The sequence below is a fragment of the Myotis lucifugus genome, unplaced genomic scaffold, assembly GCF_000147115.1.
Source record: "Myotis lucifugus unplaced genomic scaffold, Myoluc2.0 scaffold_239, whole genome shotgun sequence".
NCBI classification, from domain to species: Eukaryota; Metazoa; Chordata; class Mammalia; order Chiroptera; family Vespertilionidae; genus Myotis; species Myotis lucifugus.
The window spans coordinates 1,025,519-1,046,104 of NW_005871287.1; the positions used below are offsets into that span (position 1 = coordinate 1,025,519).

At 38.5% G+C, this 20,586-nt stretch overlaps 1 protein-coding gene across 1 annotated transcript in view; it reads left to right on the plus strand.

Annotated features, from left to right (window-relative positions):
* Positions 1 to 20,586, plus strand: part of ST13 (ST13, Hsp70 interacting protein) — a 30,466-nt gene that overhangs the window by 1,133 nt on the left and 8,747 nt on the right. The window contains exons 2-9 of the mRNA XM_006098539.3: positions 4,773 to 4,827; positions 6,847 to 6,922; positions 8,977 to 9,047; positions 14,927 to 14,993; positions 15,844 to 15,928; positions 16,292 to 16,402; positions 18,134 to 18,236; positions 19,609 to 19,725. Coding sequence (XP_006098601.1) covers positions 4,773 to 4,827; positions 6,847 to 6,922; positions 8,977 to 9,047; positions 14,927 to 14,993; positions 15,844 to 15,928; positions 16,292 to 16,402; positions 18,134 to 18,236; positions 19,609 to 19,725 — 685 coding nt within the window. The remainder of the gene's footprint in view (positions 1 to 4,772; positions 4,828 to 6,846; positions 6,923 to 8,976; positions 9,048 to 14,926; positions 14,994 to 15,843; positions 15,929 to 16,291; positions 16,403 to 18,133; positions 18,237 to 19,608; positions 19,726 to 20,586) is intronic.

Below are 20,586 nucleotides of genomic sequence, written 5' to 3' on the forward strand. Positions count from 1 at the left end.
TGTGCAGGAGGCAGCTGATCAATGGTTCTCATCATTGATGTTTCTATCTCTCCGTCTCTCTTCCTCTCTGAAATCAATAAAGAAAGACATATTTTTTAAAAAAGAGATAACCTACAAACTGTGCTTCGTGGTAAATAGCGACAGTGCAAGGCAATATGACTTCTAAGAGGTGATTCCCTAAACATGGGTGTGTTTACGTTAGTAATATTTTTATAGGGGAAGATGAACCCATGATTAACAAGTATTGGAAAGACTGTTTCCTCCAACAAGCTTGTTCTCAATGTTGTCTATGAGGGTATAATGTCCTGTAAGAAGTTTTTAAGCCCTTATTTCCCCTCACCAGTTTTCTAGCTACTATTAAGATTTTACTTATTTATTTATTTATGTATGTATTTAACTGATTTGAGAGAGAGGAAGGAAGAGAGAAACATCGAACCCGCAACCTGAGTATGTGTCCTGACCAGAATTGGAACCATAATGTGTGAACAGCCTCCGACCAAGTGAGCCACACCGGCCAGGGCGCTACTATAAGTTTTTTGCTCATGATATATATATATATATATACACACACACATATATATATATATACACACACACACACACACACATACATATACATATATACATACGAAATTCTGAGAACACTTAAAATTAGTTACTATAGTAACTAAATAACTCCTGTTAATAATAACCTGATCCAAAAGCGTCACTTACTCTTGCCCTCTTATAACTACTCATTCAAGGAAAGTGCCTACAATTAATAAATTGTTCCTAAAATTCCAGGTAAAGCAGAGACATACCATAGGAAGAAAAAGCTGGCACTAAGAGTGAATATTATACTGAGTGGATAACAATGTTTAGTTCTATTCCTAGAGAAAAAAAGGGGATATTGAAGAAAATGTTAAAACTTGTAAGAACAACTAGAGGCCTGTGCATAATTTTTGTGCACAGGTAGGGTCCCTAGGCCTGGCCTGCGATCAGGGCCGATCTGTGGGGTGACCGTTGGGCCCCCCACTGGCACCTGCCTTGGCCGGCCTGGCGCCACCCACTTGCTGGCCCCGCCTCCCGCCACGGCTGCCAGTCGCTTCCCTCAGCGGGATGATTGGAGGGGCCCCCTGCTCTCACCCGCCTTGGCTGGCCTGGGGCCTGCTGGCTTGGGGCAGCTCCTGAGTTGAGTGTCTGCCCCCTGCTGGTCAGTGCTCATCATAGTGACTGGTCTTACTGCCATTTGGTCAATTTGCATATTAGGCTTTTATTATATAGGATGTTGTAACTTATGCTGGAGTGATTATGGCTATGAAAATTCCAGTTTAAGTTCTGGAAAATATTATCAGGCATTATTTTTAAAAGTTAACCATGTGTTTTAATGTTTCCCATAGGTAATTCCAGTTTTTATATTTTCTTTGTGTCATTCTAAATTGTGGGATGACACAAGTATGGGATGAAGCATCTTGGCATGTGTTAGGAACCTTATTCTGAACTTAGATTGAAATATTAATATAGATGTTTGCTATCTGTGTTTCAATCTAAATGAAAACTTTTGTATTCTCTGAGGTGAGGCCTTTGCTTGAGATGTATTAGTTCCTCTCTTGTCTCCCTTCATATAAGTCTTAAAGCATTCCAAGATTATAGGAGATCTGTCTGAATGTGGAGACTTGTAGTCTAGGAATATTCCCAGGCCTAATCCTACTATGAGGGTTCCTCAGGTTGAAACCATTTCAGAGTTCTTTCCATACTAGATTAGTCATAGATGCCCAAGCTCAGACAGCAAAGGATATTTGCTTACTTGTCATGTCTACCATTGTTTATAGCTTAACATTTTAGTTGATGTTGAGGATTCGTTAATTTAACAAGCTTTTATTTTTTAAAAAATATATTTTATTGATTTTTTTACAGAGAGGAAGGGAGAGGGATAGAGAGTCAGAAACATTGATCAGAGAGAAACATTGATCAGCTGCCTCCTGCACCCCCCCCACTGGAGATGTGCCCGCAACCAAGGTACATGCCCTTGACCGGAATCGAACCTGGGACCTTTCAGTCCGCAGGCCGACGCTCTATCCACTGAGCCAAACCGGTTACGGCTAATAAGCTTTTAAATTTGACAAGATATGAAGAAAAAGTATTTGGCACAATAGACAATGGGGGCTCAGGAAGACTATATTCTCTTTAACAAATATGTTTTGGCATATTTTTGTTTTTCTAGAGGGAGAAGCAGTGTCTGACTTTATTTTCTCCCATTTAACAGCTTGGTCTACTTTGTATCTTGTGTGTGCTTTTTTAGTAAGTTTTATTGATTTGAGAGAGAGAAAGAGAAATATCGATGTATTGTTCCACTTATTCATTCATTGGTTGATTCTTGTATGTGCTCTGACTGGGAATCAAACCCCCAACTGACCAACTGACCTACCTAGCCAACTGAACGACCTGGCCAAGGCTTGAGTAAAAATTTTAAATGACATGAGCAGAAAGCCTTCTAACCTCAATGAATTTATTTTATTTTATATATAGTTATTGATTTCATAGAGGAAGGGAGAAGAGACAGTGGCTCTGTGGTTGAATGTTGACCTCCCAGTTCATAGCCAGCCGGGCTCAATTAATTTAGACTATAGCACCCAGTGTTTGTTTTTTTAACATGTGCTTAAGTAACTATAGCACAAAGTAGATTGAATGTTATCGAATTAAAAGAATTATGGCTGCCAGGCCAGTTATTTTGTAGAATTTCCTTCAGTCCACAGGCCAATGCTCTAGCCACTGAGTGAAACGCTAGGGCCATCTTTTTAAAAAAAATTTTTTTTGATTGATTTTTTTTAGAGAGAGGAAAGGAGAAGGAGGGGGAGAGAGAAAAATATTGATGTAAGAGGGAAACATCCATTGGCCATCTCCTGCTGGGGATCAGGCCTGCAACCTGGGCATGTGCCCTCGCCGGCAATTGAACTGGTAGTTCTTTGGTGCACGGGGCCACGCCCAACTAACTGAGCCACACTAGTCAAGGCACTTAATACATCTGACAGATCTGTCACTTGCTGAAGCTTTAACATAATTTATCCCCAGTAGTGGGTGTACAGGAGGCAGCCGCAGCCGATTGATGTTTCTATCTCCCTCTCCCTTCTCTGTAAAAGTCAATTTTAAAAAAAAGAATAACCCTGCCCAGCCGGCGTGGCTCGGTAGTGGGGCATTGACCTATGAACCAGGAGATCAGGGTTTGATTCCTGGTCAGGGCACGTGCTTGAGTTACGGGCTTGATCCTCAGTGTGGAGTGTGCAGGAGGCAGCCGATCAACAATTCGCTCTCATTGATGTTTCTCTCTCGCTCTCTCTCCCACTCCCTTCCTCTCTGAAATCAATAAAAATGTTTAAAAAAAAAAAAAGAAGAAGAAACACTTACGGGTGTTTTAGAGTAGGTTCCTTTCTATTTTCCAAGTTATTGTATCTCTTTGTTTTACACAAAAGTTAATAGTTTTTTTTAAAGCAAATTTTAGTTAAGTCTTTGTGACCTCCAGCTTTTACTATTGTGGAGTGCCCTTAATCCACTGAATATTTTAATTATTGCACTGTTGCATATAGCTGATATGCTTCATAGCCTGCCCCAAATGGAGCATATAGCACTAATTTTTTGTAATCTTATTTTCATTTGTTTTAAAGTTATTTGTACAGTTAGTCCTCACCTAACATTGATAGTTTTTTTTTCTTTCTAAATAATTTTTATTGATTTCAGAGAGAAAGGGAGAGAAACATCATTGATGAGAGAGAATCATTGATTGGCTGCCTACTGCATGCCCCACACTGGGAATGAGCCCGCAACTGGGTCAGATGACCGGGAATTGAACAGTGACCTCTTGGTTCATAGGTTAATGCTCAGTCACTGAGCCACACTGGTTGGGCAATAGATTCTTCAACTTTAAGTAAGAGGACATGTAATGAAATCAATTTTACTATAGGCTAATTGATATAAACAAGAGTTAAGTTTTTACAGCATCTCACCAACTTTATAACAATGTTACATGAAGACCTGCTGTTTGTAATTCATGGTGTTGCCTTGGAACATTTTGGGAGAAAAGGGCTTGCCAATTCCAAGAGGAAGTACTGATGGGTAAAGTTTAGAGGAGATAAGGAGAAAATCTATAATCTGAGGGGCATGTGAATGTAAGCAAGAAGAATCTTTAATAGGTCCCAATCAAAGGAAACAAACGTTTTGAATTATACAATGACTTCATAATTATTTCCTAAATGGCCTTTTTAAATTTAATTGCACTCTTAACTGGACTTTAATATATCTTCTGAATTCTAAACTAACAACTTGTTAAAATGATTTTGTCATTGTATGTTTTTCTTTTTTCCTGGAATGGACACAGAGAAGCTGTGTGATTGTTCATTAGGCTTAATTTTCATTAGCCGGTATGCTAAAAAAATTTTAAGCTAAAAAAATCATAATGCTGAATCAGTCAGATTAATCTGAGTTTTTACTCTTTAAAGCAAGGGGTGGGGAACGTTTTATAGTCTGGCCCTGCCAAGGCATTAGAGGTGAGTTAATTAAATGTTTTACCAATAGCAGGTTAATTTTTAAGTTGATAATTTTGGATGGCCCTTAAATGATGTAATAAATATCCAAATGGCCCTGGGCAGAAAAAACAGTTGCCTACCCCTGCTTTAAAGTTTGAAAAGAGTAATCATCTGAATGTCTAACGTTTTTTTTTTCTAGCATAAAAAATGTTGCTTGGCTTAGTGAATTTTACTTTTTCTAAACAAATATTTTTTTTTCTCATCTTCCTCAAGCATGGGAGGTAAAATACCACCTGCTACTCATAAAACTAAATCAGAAGAAAATAAGGTAAGTTATGAGTTTTATTTGTATGTTCAGTAGTAAACTACTATAAGGTTTCTTAGGAACTTCTTTTTTTTAATCCTCACCTGAGGATATTTTTCCATTGATTTTTTTAGAGTAGAAGGGAGGGGGGGAGAGAGAGAGAAACATTGATGTGAGAGAGATACATCGATTGTTTGCCTCCTCAGATTATAGATTTTCTCCTTATAAGTCCTAACTGGGCCTGAGGATTGAGCCTGCAACCGAAGTACGTGCCCATGAACAGAATCAAACCTAGGACCCTTCAGTCTGTGGGCCAACACTCTATTCCACTGGGCCAAACTGGCTAGGGCTCTTAGGGATATTTTTTTAACTGCTGCTCTCAAATTACCACTGTTGATTTCCCCAAGATCACTTGGAAATAAGATATTTGTAAAATTTCTATTTGGACATCAAATCCCTGAAAACTGATTTAAAACTGAGAATTTGGGGTTGAATGTTCACTGTGTTTTAGAATAAATACTCTCTATACATGACCTGTAAGTGGCAAGCTCAGTGATTAAGTGCATTTTTAGTCTTCAACATTGTATAGTTAGCATTTAGCACAGTGTTTTATGCATTGTGAATACTTTATTAATTTTGCCAAGTAAATGAACAAATAGTCAAAATCAGTAATTCCCAATTTATTCTGTGCTACCACATGAGAGATATTTTTGAGTATGATTCATGGTGTTACTGTTTTATTTAGAATCCTAAACTAGGTTTATCTATTTTTATATGAAAGTAGAAGTTATATCTTTGAACAAGTGAAATGAAAGAAGTAAAGCCAAAGCTCCAAAAGTAATTATTTTCTTAGAGAAGTCATTTGTCAGAGTTTGATAGTTTCTGAGCCCTAGGTAGGATTATTTTGCCATGTGATCAACATGTATTAAAACAGAAGTATACTAACCCTATACCTCTCCTCTGCTAAAGAAAATTTTGGTAATGAAAACATTCTGACTTAGAAATTGTGACTGATACGTTTCTCAGTATATGGTACAGCATCTGGCACCTTGTACATGGTAGAGACTCAACGAATGGATATTCAAACCACACTGGCTACTTACAGGATGGGAAGGAAATTCAGATGCACTCTTTAAATTCTTTGAATTTTCATCATTTGTGTATTACAGTTCCATGGTTCCTTATTGGGAATTCCAAAACTAAAAAACCCTTGAAAATATAAAATTTTTTAGTTGGTTTGTTTGACCATAAAACCTCTGAATAAACATGGGGCTACTTAACATTTTATTTTATTATTATTTTTAAAATACGTTTTTGTTGATTTTAGAGAGAGCAGAAAGGAGAGGGAGAAGAGGGAAACATCAATCAGCCCCCTCCTGCATGCCCCCTACCACCCCAGTCCACGGTACTACGCTCAACCAACTGAGCCCCACCTGCCAGGGCACACTCCAAGATATGTTTTCCTATTGATTTTTAGAGAGAGGGAGAGACAAAAACATAGATATGAGAGAGAAAAGGTTGCCTCCCATACGCACCTCCACCTGGGATCAGACCCACAATGTAGGTGTGTGTGCCCTAACTGGGAATCGAACCCACAACCTTTTGGTGTGTAGGACAATGCTCCAACTGACTGAGCCACCTGAAAAGGGCAAGGCTATTAATAGTTTTAATCCCACTTATTATGAGTGCTCAAACTTTATTTTGCAGAAGTAATGTGTTTGATTATGGAGAGTTGTGGGCTTCAGTGTCTTTTGAAGGTGTTACAATTGTATATGCATCTGTATTCGCTTTCTAAAATCCAAAATATTTTAAATCCTAAAACAGATTATCTAAAAGGTTTGGATGAGGGGCTGGACCTACATAAAACTTTAAAAGAAATGAAAACAGAAAACCAAAACTCATTTACCAGAACAAAACAAGAAAGGCAGTATGCATGAAATCTAATGCATGTGAATAGTTTATACATAAAACTGTATAAATTAGTATAGATATATTGGGTGTGTTATTACATACTGACAGTATTGTGTGCCTTCCCTTTGCTAGGAGGAAAAAACAGATAGAAAGAAGGTGGAGGAAGACATAAAGACAGATGAACCATCAAGTGAGGAAAGTGACCTAGGTGAGATGGTAGTTTGTACTTGATAACCCTCATGATAAGATCCTGTGTTTTTTCTAATAGCACTAAATCGGCGCTGTGTATTAGAAATATGATGTGAGCTACATATGAAACTTAAAATTTTCTAGCAACCACATTTTAAAAAGTAGGTGAAATTAACTGAAATAATATATTTAAACTTATAAATATTAACTTTTTAATATGTAGTCAATATGGAAAGATACTTTTTTTTTTTATTGATTTTTTACAGAGAGGAAGGGAGAGGAATAGAGAGTTAGAAACATCCATCAGCCAAAACCGGTTTGGCTCAGTGGATAGAGCGTTGGCCTGCGGACTCAAGGGTCCCAGGTTCGATTCCGGTCAAGGGCATGTACCTTGGTTTCGGGCACATCCCCAGTGGGGAGTGTGCAGGAGGCAGCTGATCGATGTTTCTCTCTCATCGATGTTTCTAACTCTCTATCTCTCTCCCTTCCTCTCTGTAAAAAAATCAATAAAATATATTTAAAAAAAAAAAAAAAGAAACATCCATCAGCTGCCTCCTGCACACCCCCCACTGGGGATAGGCCCGCAACCAAGGCACATGCCCTTGACCGGAATCGAACCTGGGACCCTTCAGTCCACAGGCTAACTAACGCTCTGTCCACTGAGCCAAACCGGCCAGGGCTGGAAAGATAATTAACGAGATCTTTTTCATACTAAGTTTTCAAAATCCAGAATGTATTTTAACATTTGTAGCATATCTCAATGCAGATGTTACATTTTTAGTTAAAGTACTAGATTTGTATTGAGACTTTATGAAATGTGTAGTTGAAAAGTTGGGTCAGGTTACCCAAGTTGTTCCAAACATATGTAAAAGTTTTCCAGTAATGGCACTGAGAACCAAAAAAATTATTCTCTCTCTGTTTTTTTTGGTGGGTTTTGTTTTGGTTGGTTGTTTTTTTTTGGTTAATCCTCACCCAGGATATTTTTTCCATTGATTTTTAGGGAGAGTGGGGCGGGGGGGGGGGGGGGAGAGAGAGAGAAATATGACATGAGAGACGTATGGGTTGGTTGTCTTCCATATGTGCCCCGACCAGACCTGGGCATCAAACCTGCAACCGATGTACTTGCCCTTGATGCGGAATCGAACCCGAGACCCTTCAGTCCAAGGGCTGTCGCTCTAACCACTGAGTCAAGTGAGCCAGGGCAAAAGTTTCCATATATATATATATATATATATATATATATATATATATATCCCCATCCATTATTTTGCTAGATTTGCTGTAGCAAATTATGGTTGCCCATTATGAAATTTACCATATACATACCTCTTTCCAGTCTTTCTTCACTATTTTGATTATAGTGTGCTAGCTTTGGGGCTTGACTGCATCAGTATTATGCCTTTATTTTAAAATGAAAATTTATCAAAACTTTTTAAAATAAAATTACATTAATATTAAGCTTTTCATCATGATTTACATCAAAGTATCTCTGTAACTTGTGCTATCTGCATACAATATTTTTAAAAAACTATTTTGACTTCAGGAAGGGAGAGAGATAGAAGCATCAATGATGAGAGAGAATCATTGATCAGCTACTTCCTGCACGCCCCCTACTGGGGATGGAGCCCGCAACCCAGGCATGTGCCCTTGCCCAGAATTGAACCCGGGACCTTCAGTCCACAGGCTGACACTCTTATCCACTGAGCCAAACTGGCTAGAGCAAAAAAAAAAATTTTTTTTAAACATTACAGTACATTGGTGTGTAGAGCAAAATACTTGAACTGAATCAGTTTGTTGAAACAGACTAAATCAGTGGTGTATCATGTGTAATACTAGAAACTATGCACTTGCCAATATTTTCACTACAATACACTGATAAATGCCTTAACATAATTTAACAGTTGAAATTAAATGTAGTCTTACCAAAACGCTAAAGTTGTGTTTAATGGAGAAATATTTTCTAATGTATTAGTTTAAATAAAATTAATATAAAGTAAGATATTCAGTTAATTAGTTGTAGTAACTATAGTTCATTAGTTTTTAATAGTCTCGTGTCATTTTTTTCTTTGGCAGAAATCGACAATGAGGGTGTGATTGAACCAGACACTGACGTCCCTCAAGAAATGGGAGATGAAAATGTAGAGGTAAGTTTGATGGCTTGTTTTAAGGAATGTGAAGGTCCCACCTATTGCAGTGATTTTATGACATAACTGGGGGCCCGGTGCACGAAATTCATGCCGGGGGTGGGGGGGTCCCCTCAGCCTGACCTGCACCCTCTCCAATCTGGGAGCCCTCAGGGGATGTCCTACTAATGGCTTAAGCCTGCTCCCCGTGGTTCTCTGCTCTCTGCGGACCTGCCTGCTTGACGCCACTGCAGGCCCTGGTGTCTGCTCTCTGTGGGGGCCTGCTTGCTCTTTGCCGCCGGGGCCAGGGTCAAGCAGCGCCCTGCTGTCTGCTCTCTGTGGGGGCCCTGCGGGAGACTGCTTGCCCCTCGCTGCCATGGCCAGGGGCAAGCAGGGCCATGCTGTCTGCTCGCTCTCTGAGGGGGACGTTCCCGCCCCACCCCCGGCCGCTTGCGCGTGTGCCAGCTCAGAGTGCCTGGGTCCCGGAGATGTTCCTGCCCCGCCCTGGCTGCTGGGCGCCTGGAGCGGCCAGGGGCGTTCCAAGACTCCAGGCCTACACATGGGCCTATAGGCTCAGAGCGGCCTGGCTCCCGATGACGCCTGTCCCTGGGACGCAGGCCGCTTGGCGCTGGCATGCACACAAGTAGCTGCCCTGTCCCCCACAGTTCAGTGCCTACATATGCAAATTAATCCATTGGCTTTGTCTGGTTAATTTGCATACTCACTCCTGGTTGGCTTTGTGGGTGTCCTGGAGGGAAGGTCAATTTGCATATTTCTCTTTTATTAGTGTAGGTTCTTCCAGGAGAAGCACATAGTAAATCTTTCTCTGACTTAAAGCACTTAGGAAAGCATTTTATTTTACTAAAAATATTTGTGAAAATTCCCATTATTTTTAATCATATGCTAATGATTTCTGAAATCCTTGTTTTCCTTCTACCTGCCTTTTTCATTTGCATCTTATTTGACTGTGCCAGCTTTGGGGAATTGTCTATTAATGGGATATCTAATACCAAATTGTTTTCCTAATTTTCATGCCCTTATAAGGTGGTGAAAATTGATTCTTGGGAAGGGGGATTGAAAAATACTTAGATATTAAAATGATGACTGGTCTTCCAAAGGGACATAATACATTAAAATATATGTTTTATAACTGTGGTATTAAAATAGAGGGGGTAAAAATTGAGAAAAATTTTTCTAAAACGGCTCTTTGGGGGTTGAGAAACACTATAATGTAGTAATAGCAGCTTAAAAGGTTGGTCTGTGTCCTCACCAACGCTTGATACTGTTAGATTTCATCTTTGCTGATCTTACAGTTTGAAATGCTGTGTCTTTGTTACCTTTTTGTTGAAGATTTTTTTATTGATCTTTTTGAGAGAGAGAGGGGAAGGGAGAGGGAGAGGGAGAGAAACATTCATGTGACAGTGAACATTGATAGGCTGCTTCCTGCATACCTCCTGGGATCCAGGCCACAACCTGGGCATATGCCATGGCCCGGAATTGGACTGGCAACCTTTCAGTGCAGGGGATGACACCCAAACAACTGAACCACACCGGCCAAGGCTATGTCTTTGTGGCTTTTAATTTTCATTTTCTTGATTTCTCATGAAGTCAAACATATTCTGATGTTTACTGGACATTCAAGGCATTTGTGAAAGGCCTATTCTGACTTTTCCCAGTTTTCCCCCTATTAAAGTTGCATTAAATCTAAATCAGGAAGAAGATACATCTCACTATTGAGATTAACTATCCATTAATATGGTATCTAGTTGTGTGTTTTTTTTTTTCTGTTTATCCTCACCCAAGGATATTTTTTCCATTGATTTTGAGAGAGAGTGGGAGGGAGGGGGGTGAGAGAGAGCGAAATATCCATGTGAGGGAGACACATCAATTGGTTGCCTCCTGCTCACACCCCTACAGGGCTGGGGAACCTGTAACTGAGGTACATGCCCTTGACTGGGAATCGAACCCGAGACCCGAGTCTGCGGGCCAACGCTCCAACTAATGTGCAGGGCAGTATCTAATTTTTAGGTCATTTTTTGGTGTCTTTCAGTTACTTACATTTTCTCCATAAAGGTCTTGTGCATCTTAAAGAACAAATATAAGTGCTTTATGTCACTATTTATAAAAGGAATTTTTAAAATTGTGTGTTCCATTTATTGGTGGTGCTGTGTTATTTCAGGGTGTCTAGATTTATAATACTCTATCTTGCTTGGGATTAATTGGTCATCTTAAATTCTAGGGTTGTTAACTTTCTTTAGCTCTAGAACATTTTCAAAATATCTCTTTCAGATACTGTCTCTTCTCCATTCTCTCCATTGTCATTATGGGGTCCTACTTAGATATATATGCTAGGTTTTTTCACTAAGTTCCATCTCTTTATCACTCTGCTGAATTATATATGCGTTCTTTGTCTTTTTTCCCATTGATATTTCAATTGGAATGCTTATGTTTTTTATTTTGATAATTTCACTTTGATTCTTTTTAAAGTCCACTGGGGCCCTGCCTGAGTGGCTCAGTTGGTGCACAGCGTTGTCCTGTGCACAGACAGGTTGCCAGTTTGGTTCCTGGTCAGGGCACATACCTGGGGTGTGGGTTTGCTCTTCGCTCGAGGGCAGATGGAGGCAGCGATTGATGTTTCTCTCTCTTCCTTTCTTTCTTCAAGCATATCCTCATATAAGGTTAAAAATAATAATAAAAACAATTAAGTCCACTTGTTTACTTATAAATCTCTTGCTCCTTATTCATTTCAGAACTTGCCTTAATTCTCTTAAACACGTTAAGTACTTTGTCATTCTTTTTGCTGATTTTTCTGTAATTTTTTCTGACACTTGCTAATTGAGGTACCTTGTTTACTTTTGGATTTTGTGTGTGTTATTTAAACTATGAGTTTTTGGAAACGTCACGTGTGGAAAGTTTTTGAGGTATGGGTACAAGGCATATTCCTTCAAAAAGGGAAATACTTGCTTCCATGTAGACTCTGAGATGCCACTGCCACAAGGACTACTTTTAATTCTCAGCATGCTTTTTTGTTGTTTACATGAGTAATGTGAATTGTACTGGAAAGGCAGGCTTGTGGTAATGAATTTACAGAGGTGATGTTTTCTATCTGACTGTCCCTTTCTTTGGTACAGGTTTATTTTTGGTTTATCATTGTGCTTATAGCTATAGGCATTTGGGGTTCCAGATTTATATTGGAGGGTATCTGATTAGACAACACCTGAATCTAACGTTTGTTTCATGTATCCCGCACTACCTTCAAAAACAGAATTGCACGGTTACCAGGTTTGACACCTGCCACACGGGTGAAAGCAGATGGAGCACTTGGTTATCTCACTGGATTTCAAGCCTTTATTTAATCTCGTTCCTTGAGGATTTCTACATTCTTAGGTCAAAGATTGCTTTTATTTCCTTTTTTTACATTTATTTTTTTGTCTATACTTTTGTTGTTTTTTAATTTTGTTTGTTGTGGGTTTTTTGTTGTTGTTCTTTTGTTAGTCCTCACCTGAGGCTATTTTTTCGTTGATTTTTAGAGAGACTGGAACAGAGTGGGAGAGACAGAGAGAAAGAGAGACATCGATGTGAGAGAGACACATGATTGGTTGCCTCCCGCACAGGACCAGGGATCGAACCATAGGCCGATGCTCTATCCACTGAGCAAACCGTCCAGGGCTGTTGTTTTCTAAAGATTGCTTTTAAAAGGTGGTTTTTAGATTTGTTCAGGGTATCATGGGTACCATATTGCTGTAAACCAAGCATGTCAAACTGATGTCATCATCTTTTTAAAAAATTTTATTACTCTGGCTTTGTAGGCTGTCTTACTACCTAGTAAAGTGTTTCTTTGTTGTTGTTTTTTTAATTTTAAAGTTGTCTAAAACTTAAAATAATTTTTGTTGGAATTGCTTTGAATTTATTGAGTAACTTGGGGATAGGTTGAAATATTCGAGGTAATCTTTCCATGAACATGTTATATATATTTGGTGTCCTTTTATAGAATTTTACTTTTTCCCCCCATGAAAATTTTATGTGATCTTAGAATGGTATCTTGTTATATTTTGTAATTGATTTTTGCTGATTTGGAGGAACTCTGGGTTTATTTTTTATGTTGCTCTTATTTCTGCGAACTTTATTGAATAATCTTAGGAGATCTAGTAACTTGTCACTTCATTGGATTTTCTAGGTAAATATAAATAAAGACAACTGAGTACTTCCAGTTCTTTTTTTAAAAAATATATCTTATTGATTTTTTACAGAGAGGAAGGGAGAAGAATATAGAGTTTGAAACATCCATCAGCTGCCTCCTGCACATCCCCTACTGGGGATGTGCCCGCAACCAAGGTACATACCCTTGACTGGAATCGAACCTGGGACCCTTCAGTCTGCAGGCTGACGCTCTATCCACTGAGCCAAACCAGTCAGGGCTCCTTCCAGTTCTTAAACATATCAAGTTATTGTAATAAATTAATCAGCACCTCTAGTAATGTTTTACACAGTGATGATGATAGAGTTTTTTTTTTTTGTTTTTCTTTTTCCTTATGTTAAAGAAACTACTTCTGGCCCTAGTCAGTTTGGCTCAGTGAATAGAGCATAGGCCCATGGACTGAAGGGTCTCGGGTTTGATTCTGGTCAAGGGCACATACCTTGGTTGCAGGCTCGATCCCTGGCCCTGGTCAGGGGCGTTAGAGAGGCAACCAATCAATGTGTCTCTCTCATATCAATGTTTCTCTGTCTTTCCCCCTCCCTTCCACTCTCTCTAAAAGTCAATGGAAAAATATCCTCGGGTGAGGATTAACCAAAAAAAGAAAAGAAAACTACTTCTTGATTTTCCATTTTAGGTAGGATATTTGCTATAAGTTTTTCTACTTATCATTTACTGTCAGCATCTTATATAGTGTTTGTTCTTTCTAGTATAGGTACTCAATAAATGTTTGTGGGAACAAATTATGAGATATTTCTTTTTCTGAAAATTCAAACCTAAAAGGAACTAGCTTTACTTCTTGTGGGGAGATTGAGTTTTAATATTTGTGAATAACTAAAAAGGACTTGGTAAGACAAGGGCAGAACAACCTGCTAGGTTGGGATGGAGGGGAGCAAAGGTAATATTTAAGGCCGAATGTAGGGAGGGAAATTTGTTGTTTCATGTAAAAGATTACAACTCATTCTGTATACTGTGTTATTCAGTTACTTGGGGTCCAGTGCACGAATTTGTGCACCTTGAAAGGAACTGTGGGCCATGAGGCTGTGGAGGACACAGGGGCGGATCTCAGCCCATCCTCCGTGCCCCTGCTCGGCCCCTCCCGCCGTGGGTCCTGGTCCCCTGTCTGTTGACAGCCCTGCTCCCACAGGTCCCACGTGCTGACAGTGTGGAGCAATTGGGTCTGGCGCCAGCAGCAGGTGTGGGCAGAGCTGGCACCGTCAGCGGATGTGAGTGGCAGCTGCTGCCCCAATCACGCCTCAGGAGCAGGGGAAGGTGGAGAAGCCCACAGGGGTGATCAGGGCCAGCAGCCGCCACTCACCCCCACTGATGGCACTGAACAATTGGGACCGGCGCTGGGCGCCGGCAGCGGGTGTGAGCGCCAGGCGGAACTGCAGCACGCAGGAGCAAAGAATTTTCAGTAACCACCAGAGGCTTGCCCTGATGACAGTGACGGGCACCCCACCTTGGTCTGGCGCCTCCTGGTGGTCAGCACATGTCATAGTGACCAGTTGTTCGATTGTTCTGCCATTCGGTCTATTTGCATATTAGGGTTTTATATATAGATCATATTTCTCTTGGCTTTCTGGATATTAGAGAAAAATGAATAAAAATGGGGTTTGTGACTACCTCATTCCTAAAAACTCCAAATTGTTTTCTTCTGTTTGCTCTCTTTACTATTCTAAGTCTGCCTTCAATTTTCCCCTAGATAACTGACGAGATGATGGATCAGGCAAATGACAAAAAAGTGGCTGCTATTGATGCCCTAAATGATGGTGAGTGATTTTTTTATACTTTGCTACATTTCTGTGATATTCCAGATTTTCTCTTCTCTGCCGTAGTAACTGTTAAATACTGGGAAAGGGAAAAGGAATTTAAATTTATTGAATATCTTATACTGAATGAAGTGCCTATTTTCCTCCCAACCCTTCCCCATTAGTAAAGAGGCTGAAATCACTCAGGTATCAATCACCTTGCCTCAGAGCATAGACAGATTCTGATGTGAGTTGCTTGTTAGACATCCCAGAGTAATAACTTGTACTAGACATCTGTAATAACTAGTAAGACTGAACATTGTTTCATGAGTTCTGTTAAGGTGCTTTATACAATATATTTTCAAAGTGAATTGTGCTTTTACTTTAAAATTCTGTGTTTATCTTGCCTTCCATGTTTCCTATGTCCAAGTAAATTAGACTTTATGCAAAGAACTGTTCTAATTCTATAGTACATTTTATTTGTTGAATGACTCCACTGGAGGAACTAATAAAGAAGCTAACTTTTTGAATAGATATAATGATGTGGGTTAAAAGGTTAAATGATGTGGATAAAAGAAAATTTATGGAATAAAATTGATTTATTCTTTAAATTTTATCCATTTACTTTTTCTTAATTAAAATCAATTATGAGAACTAAGAGTGTGCTATTGTCTTGTGTTGAGTGATTTACAGTATTATAAGTTTGGTAAAGGTTTGCTTTGAAGAGCCATTTTGAATATTAATTTAGAAACTAGTCTTTTTTTTCTGGTCTAAATAAAGTATGTGAAAGACTAATGAGACAAGAGATTAACAATTTTTCTTAATATTTTTTATCCTCTGGCTATTTCCAATAACTCTTGTTTCACTTTAGGTGAACTACAGAAAGCCATAGACTTGTTCACAGATGCCATCAAGCTGAATCCTCGTTTGGCCATTCTGTATGCCAAGAGAGCCAGGTGAGAGCTCTAAACAAAATAGCACCCCCTAGTGAATAATTTCTTTTTAAAGATATTTTTATTGATTTCAGAGAGGAAGGGAGATGGGGGAGAGGTAGACAAATCAATAATGAGAATCATTGATCAGCCACCTCCTGCACGACCCTCACTGGGGATTGAGCCTGCAACCTGGGCATGTGCCCTGACTGGGAATTGAACTGTGATCTCCTGGTTCATAGCTTGACACTCAACCAACAAGCCACACTGGCTGAGCCCCTGCGAATAATTTCTGATCATTTATTTAAATAGACTTGGCTTCTGTAGCAATCCCAAAGGTGTTATTGTTTTAAATGAATACTTATTAATATCACACTTATTTTTTAGTGTCTTCATCAAATTACAGAAGCCAAATGCTGCCATCCGAGACTGTGACAGAGCTATTGAAATAAATCCTGATTCAGCTCAGCCTTACAAGTGGCGAGGGAAGGCACACAGGTAAGTAATAGAATTTATTTATTTTTAGAACTCTTTATTTAAATCTGGTGTTTTTAAATATGCTTTCTTATACAAAATTGCCTAAAGATTTAATTTCAAAGTAATAATTATATGTACGCAACATGAAGAATTCATATCGTAAGGAACAAATAAAAATTATTTACTCCTTTTATTCAAAGAAAACCACTGTTACAGTTTTGACCACATATAGCCAAATTTAAGGTAAGGATTTTTCTCAAAATTATCTCCAGGAAAAGAGAGTGGCCTTTATCAACCAAACTCACAGTCAGGACTTTGTCTGGAAATAAATGACAAAGATGTATTCAAGGGTCTTATGGGATGTTCCTAGAGTCAGTTAAAACAAGAATAATTGTTTCCTTGTGCCTCAGCCCACTTGAAGTTAATAATTTAGAAGCTTGACCATAGTTACTCCATTTTATTTCTTCACTCTATTCCTCACCTTGTATCAGATTTTCTCTTATTTTCAGATTTTCTATCTGCAACTTAACATTAAATAACCAATATATTATAGAAGAAGGAATTCACTAGCCTCCAGCTACTTCAGTCAATGCTACGTCATCTGAAATATCAGGAGAGGGAGCAAATAAAGAGGTGAATTTAGCCTAGATTAGTAATCATTCCTGGAAGCGAAACAGTGTTATACAAATGGGTATTTGTGGTTTGAGATGAAATGTCCAATGACATTGACATCGTTCATGGAATGAAAAGTACTATACTTCAAGTGTGAGTGGAGATGAAGATGGACATGCTTGGACCAACTGTGCTTAGGTGACTCAAAAAAGTAGCTTTAGAGATTTTTAAGACATACGTCAAAGATACAGATAAATGTATTAATGCTCCGCCAGTACAGGAAAGCTTGGGCATTGCCATTGATCCTTGAGACCCCCAATAGTATTTGAGCATTTCCTTGTCTTCTGGTAGAACATAGAATGGGCTCATCTTGAACTTTGCTTGTCTCAGATTTGTAGTAAACCATTTCTTCAAGAAACATTGGTTAAGTTTAGTGGGGATTATTTTTATAGAAACTAAAGTTGGGTCACCAGATGTGTTCATTACTTCTGTGGTGTCCTTACTTTCTGTCATTTCAATAGACAGAATTAGAAAAAAAAATTTTTTTAATAATAATTTTAAGGAAAAAGTTATAAATTTTAAATTTATATTGATAATTTTTCATTAAAATTCAATATTAAATGTATTTTGTATTTTTGATAGTTATCCTAAAGTCAAAATCTTTGCCCCTAATATATTTACTTGTGTTACCTTACCATATACATAAAATTTTCAAAATCATACCTGAGAGGTAATATAATCTTTAAAGTTTAAAGTTTTTGTTGTTGCAGTTTTTATCTATATCCCACTGAAGATAATACTGTCATAATATAGTTTTAAATTACTTGAATTATTTTAAAACTTTGTTTCATTGATTTTTAGAGAGGAAGGAAGAGGTAAAGAGAGAGAAACATTGATGTGAGAGAGAACCATCGATTGGCTGCCTCCTGTACATCCCCTACAGGGATCGGGTCCATGGTCCAGGCATGTACCCTAACTGGGAATCAAACCAGAGACTTCTCAGTGCATGCGTCATCCCTCAACTGTTGAGCCATACTGGCCAGGCTGTAACAGTCCTTTCTCATAATGAGGAACAAGGACACTGAGCTGCATAAGTGAATATGTATAAAATACTCTAAAATGAATTTCAATCTGTTTCAGACTTCTGGGCCACTGGGAGGAAGCAGCCCATGATCTTGCCCTTGCATGTAAATTGGATTATGATGAAGATGCTAGTGCAATGCTGAAAGAAGTTCAACCAAAGGTGTGTTAAAGTGGAGAAAGGAAAGTCATTACTGTAATGCTCCATGGCTCTAGCACTTAGCCCCTGGCAGTAAATATCTGCAAAACATATGCAAAGAAACAAACATTTGGAAATTATTATCTGTAATCACTGAAGTTTGTGCTCAACTCAGGAAATCATATTTAGTTTTCATGCTTTCCTTTTTCATACTCTATTGTAGCAAGCTCTATTACTTTGTTTGCACACCTTCAATAGAATTATAACCAAAAACAAATGAAGAAGGGGGCAAATGGAAAAATGTATAAAATGTGAGCCAAGATTGAGTTTGATCTGTATTTATCATAGGTATATATAGCCACATTATAAAATATGAGGGCCCTGTGATAGTTAACAAGTTCAACCTTTGAAAAAATGATAATATTGAATCCAAAAGCTAGAATATTGTTTTAAGGTAATTTCTGTCTAAAATTGTCAGTGAAATTAATTTTAATGCATTCACATGGTAAATCCTTCAGCTTTGTGGGTAGTTCTACTATCCAGAATTCATTCCCAAAGGTTTTAAGGTAGTGCAAATTTTATTTTATTTAGCTACTGTTAGAGACTGTTATTTCTTTTTTCTTCTCATAACAGGGCTAACTCAGCAAGATTATTGTGTGAGATATTCTGGAATGTGAGGTTCTTAAAAAAATCACAAGTAAACTAATGGTTGAATATGAATCTCATTTAATTAGTGTTATTCTCTGAATAAATAATAGATTCCAAGAATTTGTTGTGAATGATATACTAGTGCCTGGTACATATATTTTCTTAGTTCTTTTTTTTTTTTTTAATATATTTTTATTGATTACAGAGAGGGAGAGGGAGAGGGAGAAACATCAATGATGAGAGAGAATCATTGATCGGCTGCCTCCTGCTGGGGATTGAGCCCGCAACCTGGGCATGTGCCCTTGACTGGAATCAAACCCTGGACCCTTCAGTCAGCAGGCCAACGCTCTATCCACTGAGCCAAACCAGCTAGGGCTCTCTCTTAGTTCTTACAGCATTTCTGTAAGACTTGCATGTTTCTCATTTTATAGATGAGGAAAGTTAAGTATTGTTAGACTGGCAAATAACTGGTATATGTGTTTCTAGTTTCTGCCTTCCCAGGGCAGGTATCAGATGAGAATTGTGCAATTTGAAACCTGATTGTCCTCCTAGCCATATTTAATTGTTTGACAGTGGACTTGTTAAAGCCTGAGTTACCTCAGGTGTTTTTCTGTCAGGTAAATCTGTCATTATTCAAAACTATGTCAAACACCTCTCCACAAAGAAAAGTAATTCTTTAATAAAACTGTAGATATGTATTGACTTTATTCAGTTTTTAGAACATTTTTCTGTGGCTCTTTTTCCCTAGGCCCAGAAAATTGCAGAACATCGGAGAAAGTATGAGCGGAAACGGGAAGAGCGAGAGATCAAAGAAAGAATGGAAAGGGTTAAGAAGGCTCGGGAAGAACATGAGAAAGCCCAGAGGGTAAAGTTTCTATAACTAAACCATTAATGGAAAATACAGTAGGTTAGAGCTTTTAGGATATTATCCTAATTCTTGGCTCTTCTTTCATGCTGCATGCAGTTCTGTACAATAATGATGAAGGGGGTTTTCCTTCCCTTTATTTAATTTGTGGGGATACTTTTAGTCTTTAAATTCTTTTTTTTTTTTTTTTAAATATACTTTATTGATTCTTTACAGAGAGGAAGGGAGAGAGATAGAGAGTTAGAAACATCGATGAGAGAGAAACATCGATCAGCTGCCTCCTGCACATCTCCCACTGGGGATGTGCCCGCAACCCAGGTACATGCCCTTGACCGGAATCGAACCTGGGACCTTTCAGTCCGCAGGCCGACGCTCTATCCACTGAGCCAAACCGGTTTAGGCTAGTCTTTAAATTCTTAAGTGAGTTTATATTTCACCAATTATATTCTTGTGTTCTCCTTAAATCAGGGATTTTTCCTTGTCAAATAATTAAAACTTGGCAGTAATTATTTGTTTTCTTGAAGATGCTTGCCCTGATGTGTAAATGTTCTGGTTCCTCCTATTCCAGCTGTTTAGTCATAGCTATTTAAAATTGATGCTAGCTGTTTATTTTTAATTACAAAGTCATCTATATATATGAAAGGCTAAGTGACCAACTGTACATACATACGTATGACCAGCCGGCAGGTACATATGACGCGAACTGGCAATTTAAAAAGAAACGTTGACTCACGCATGCGCCATACATATAAAGTTCTCGCTGGCGCCAATCACATGCGTGCGTTTTGATCTGTCATTGTTGATCGTGAATTTGGTTGTTTTTGTTGACATTTCTATTATAGAAAAGGGCAAATAGCGATA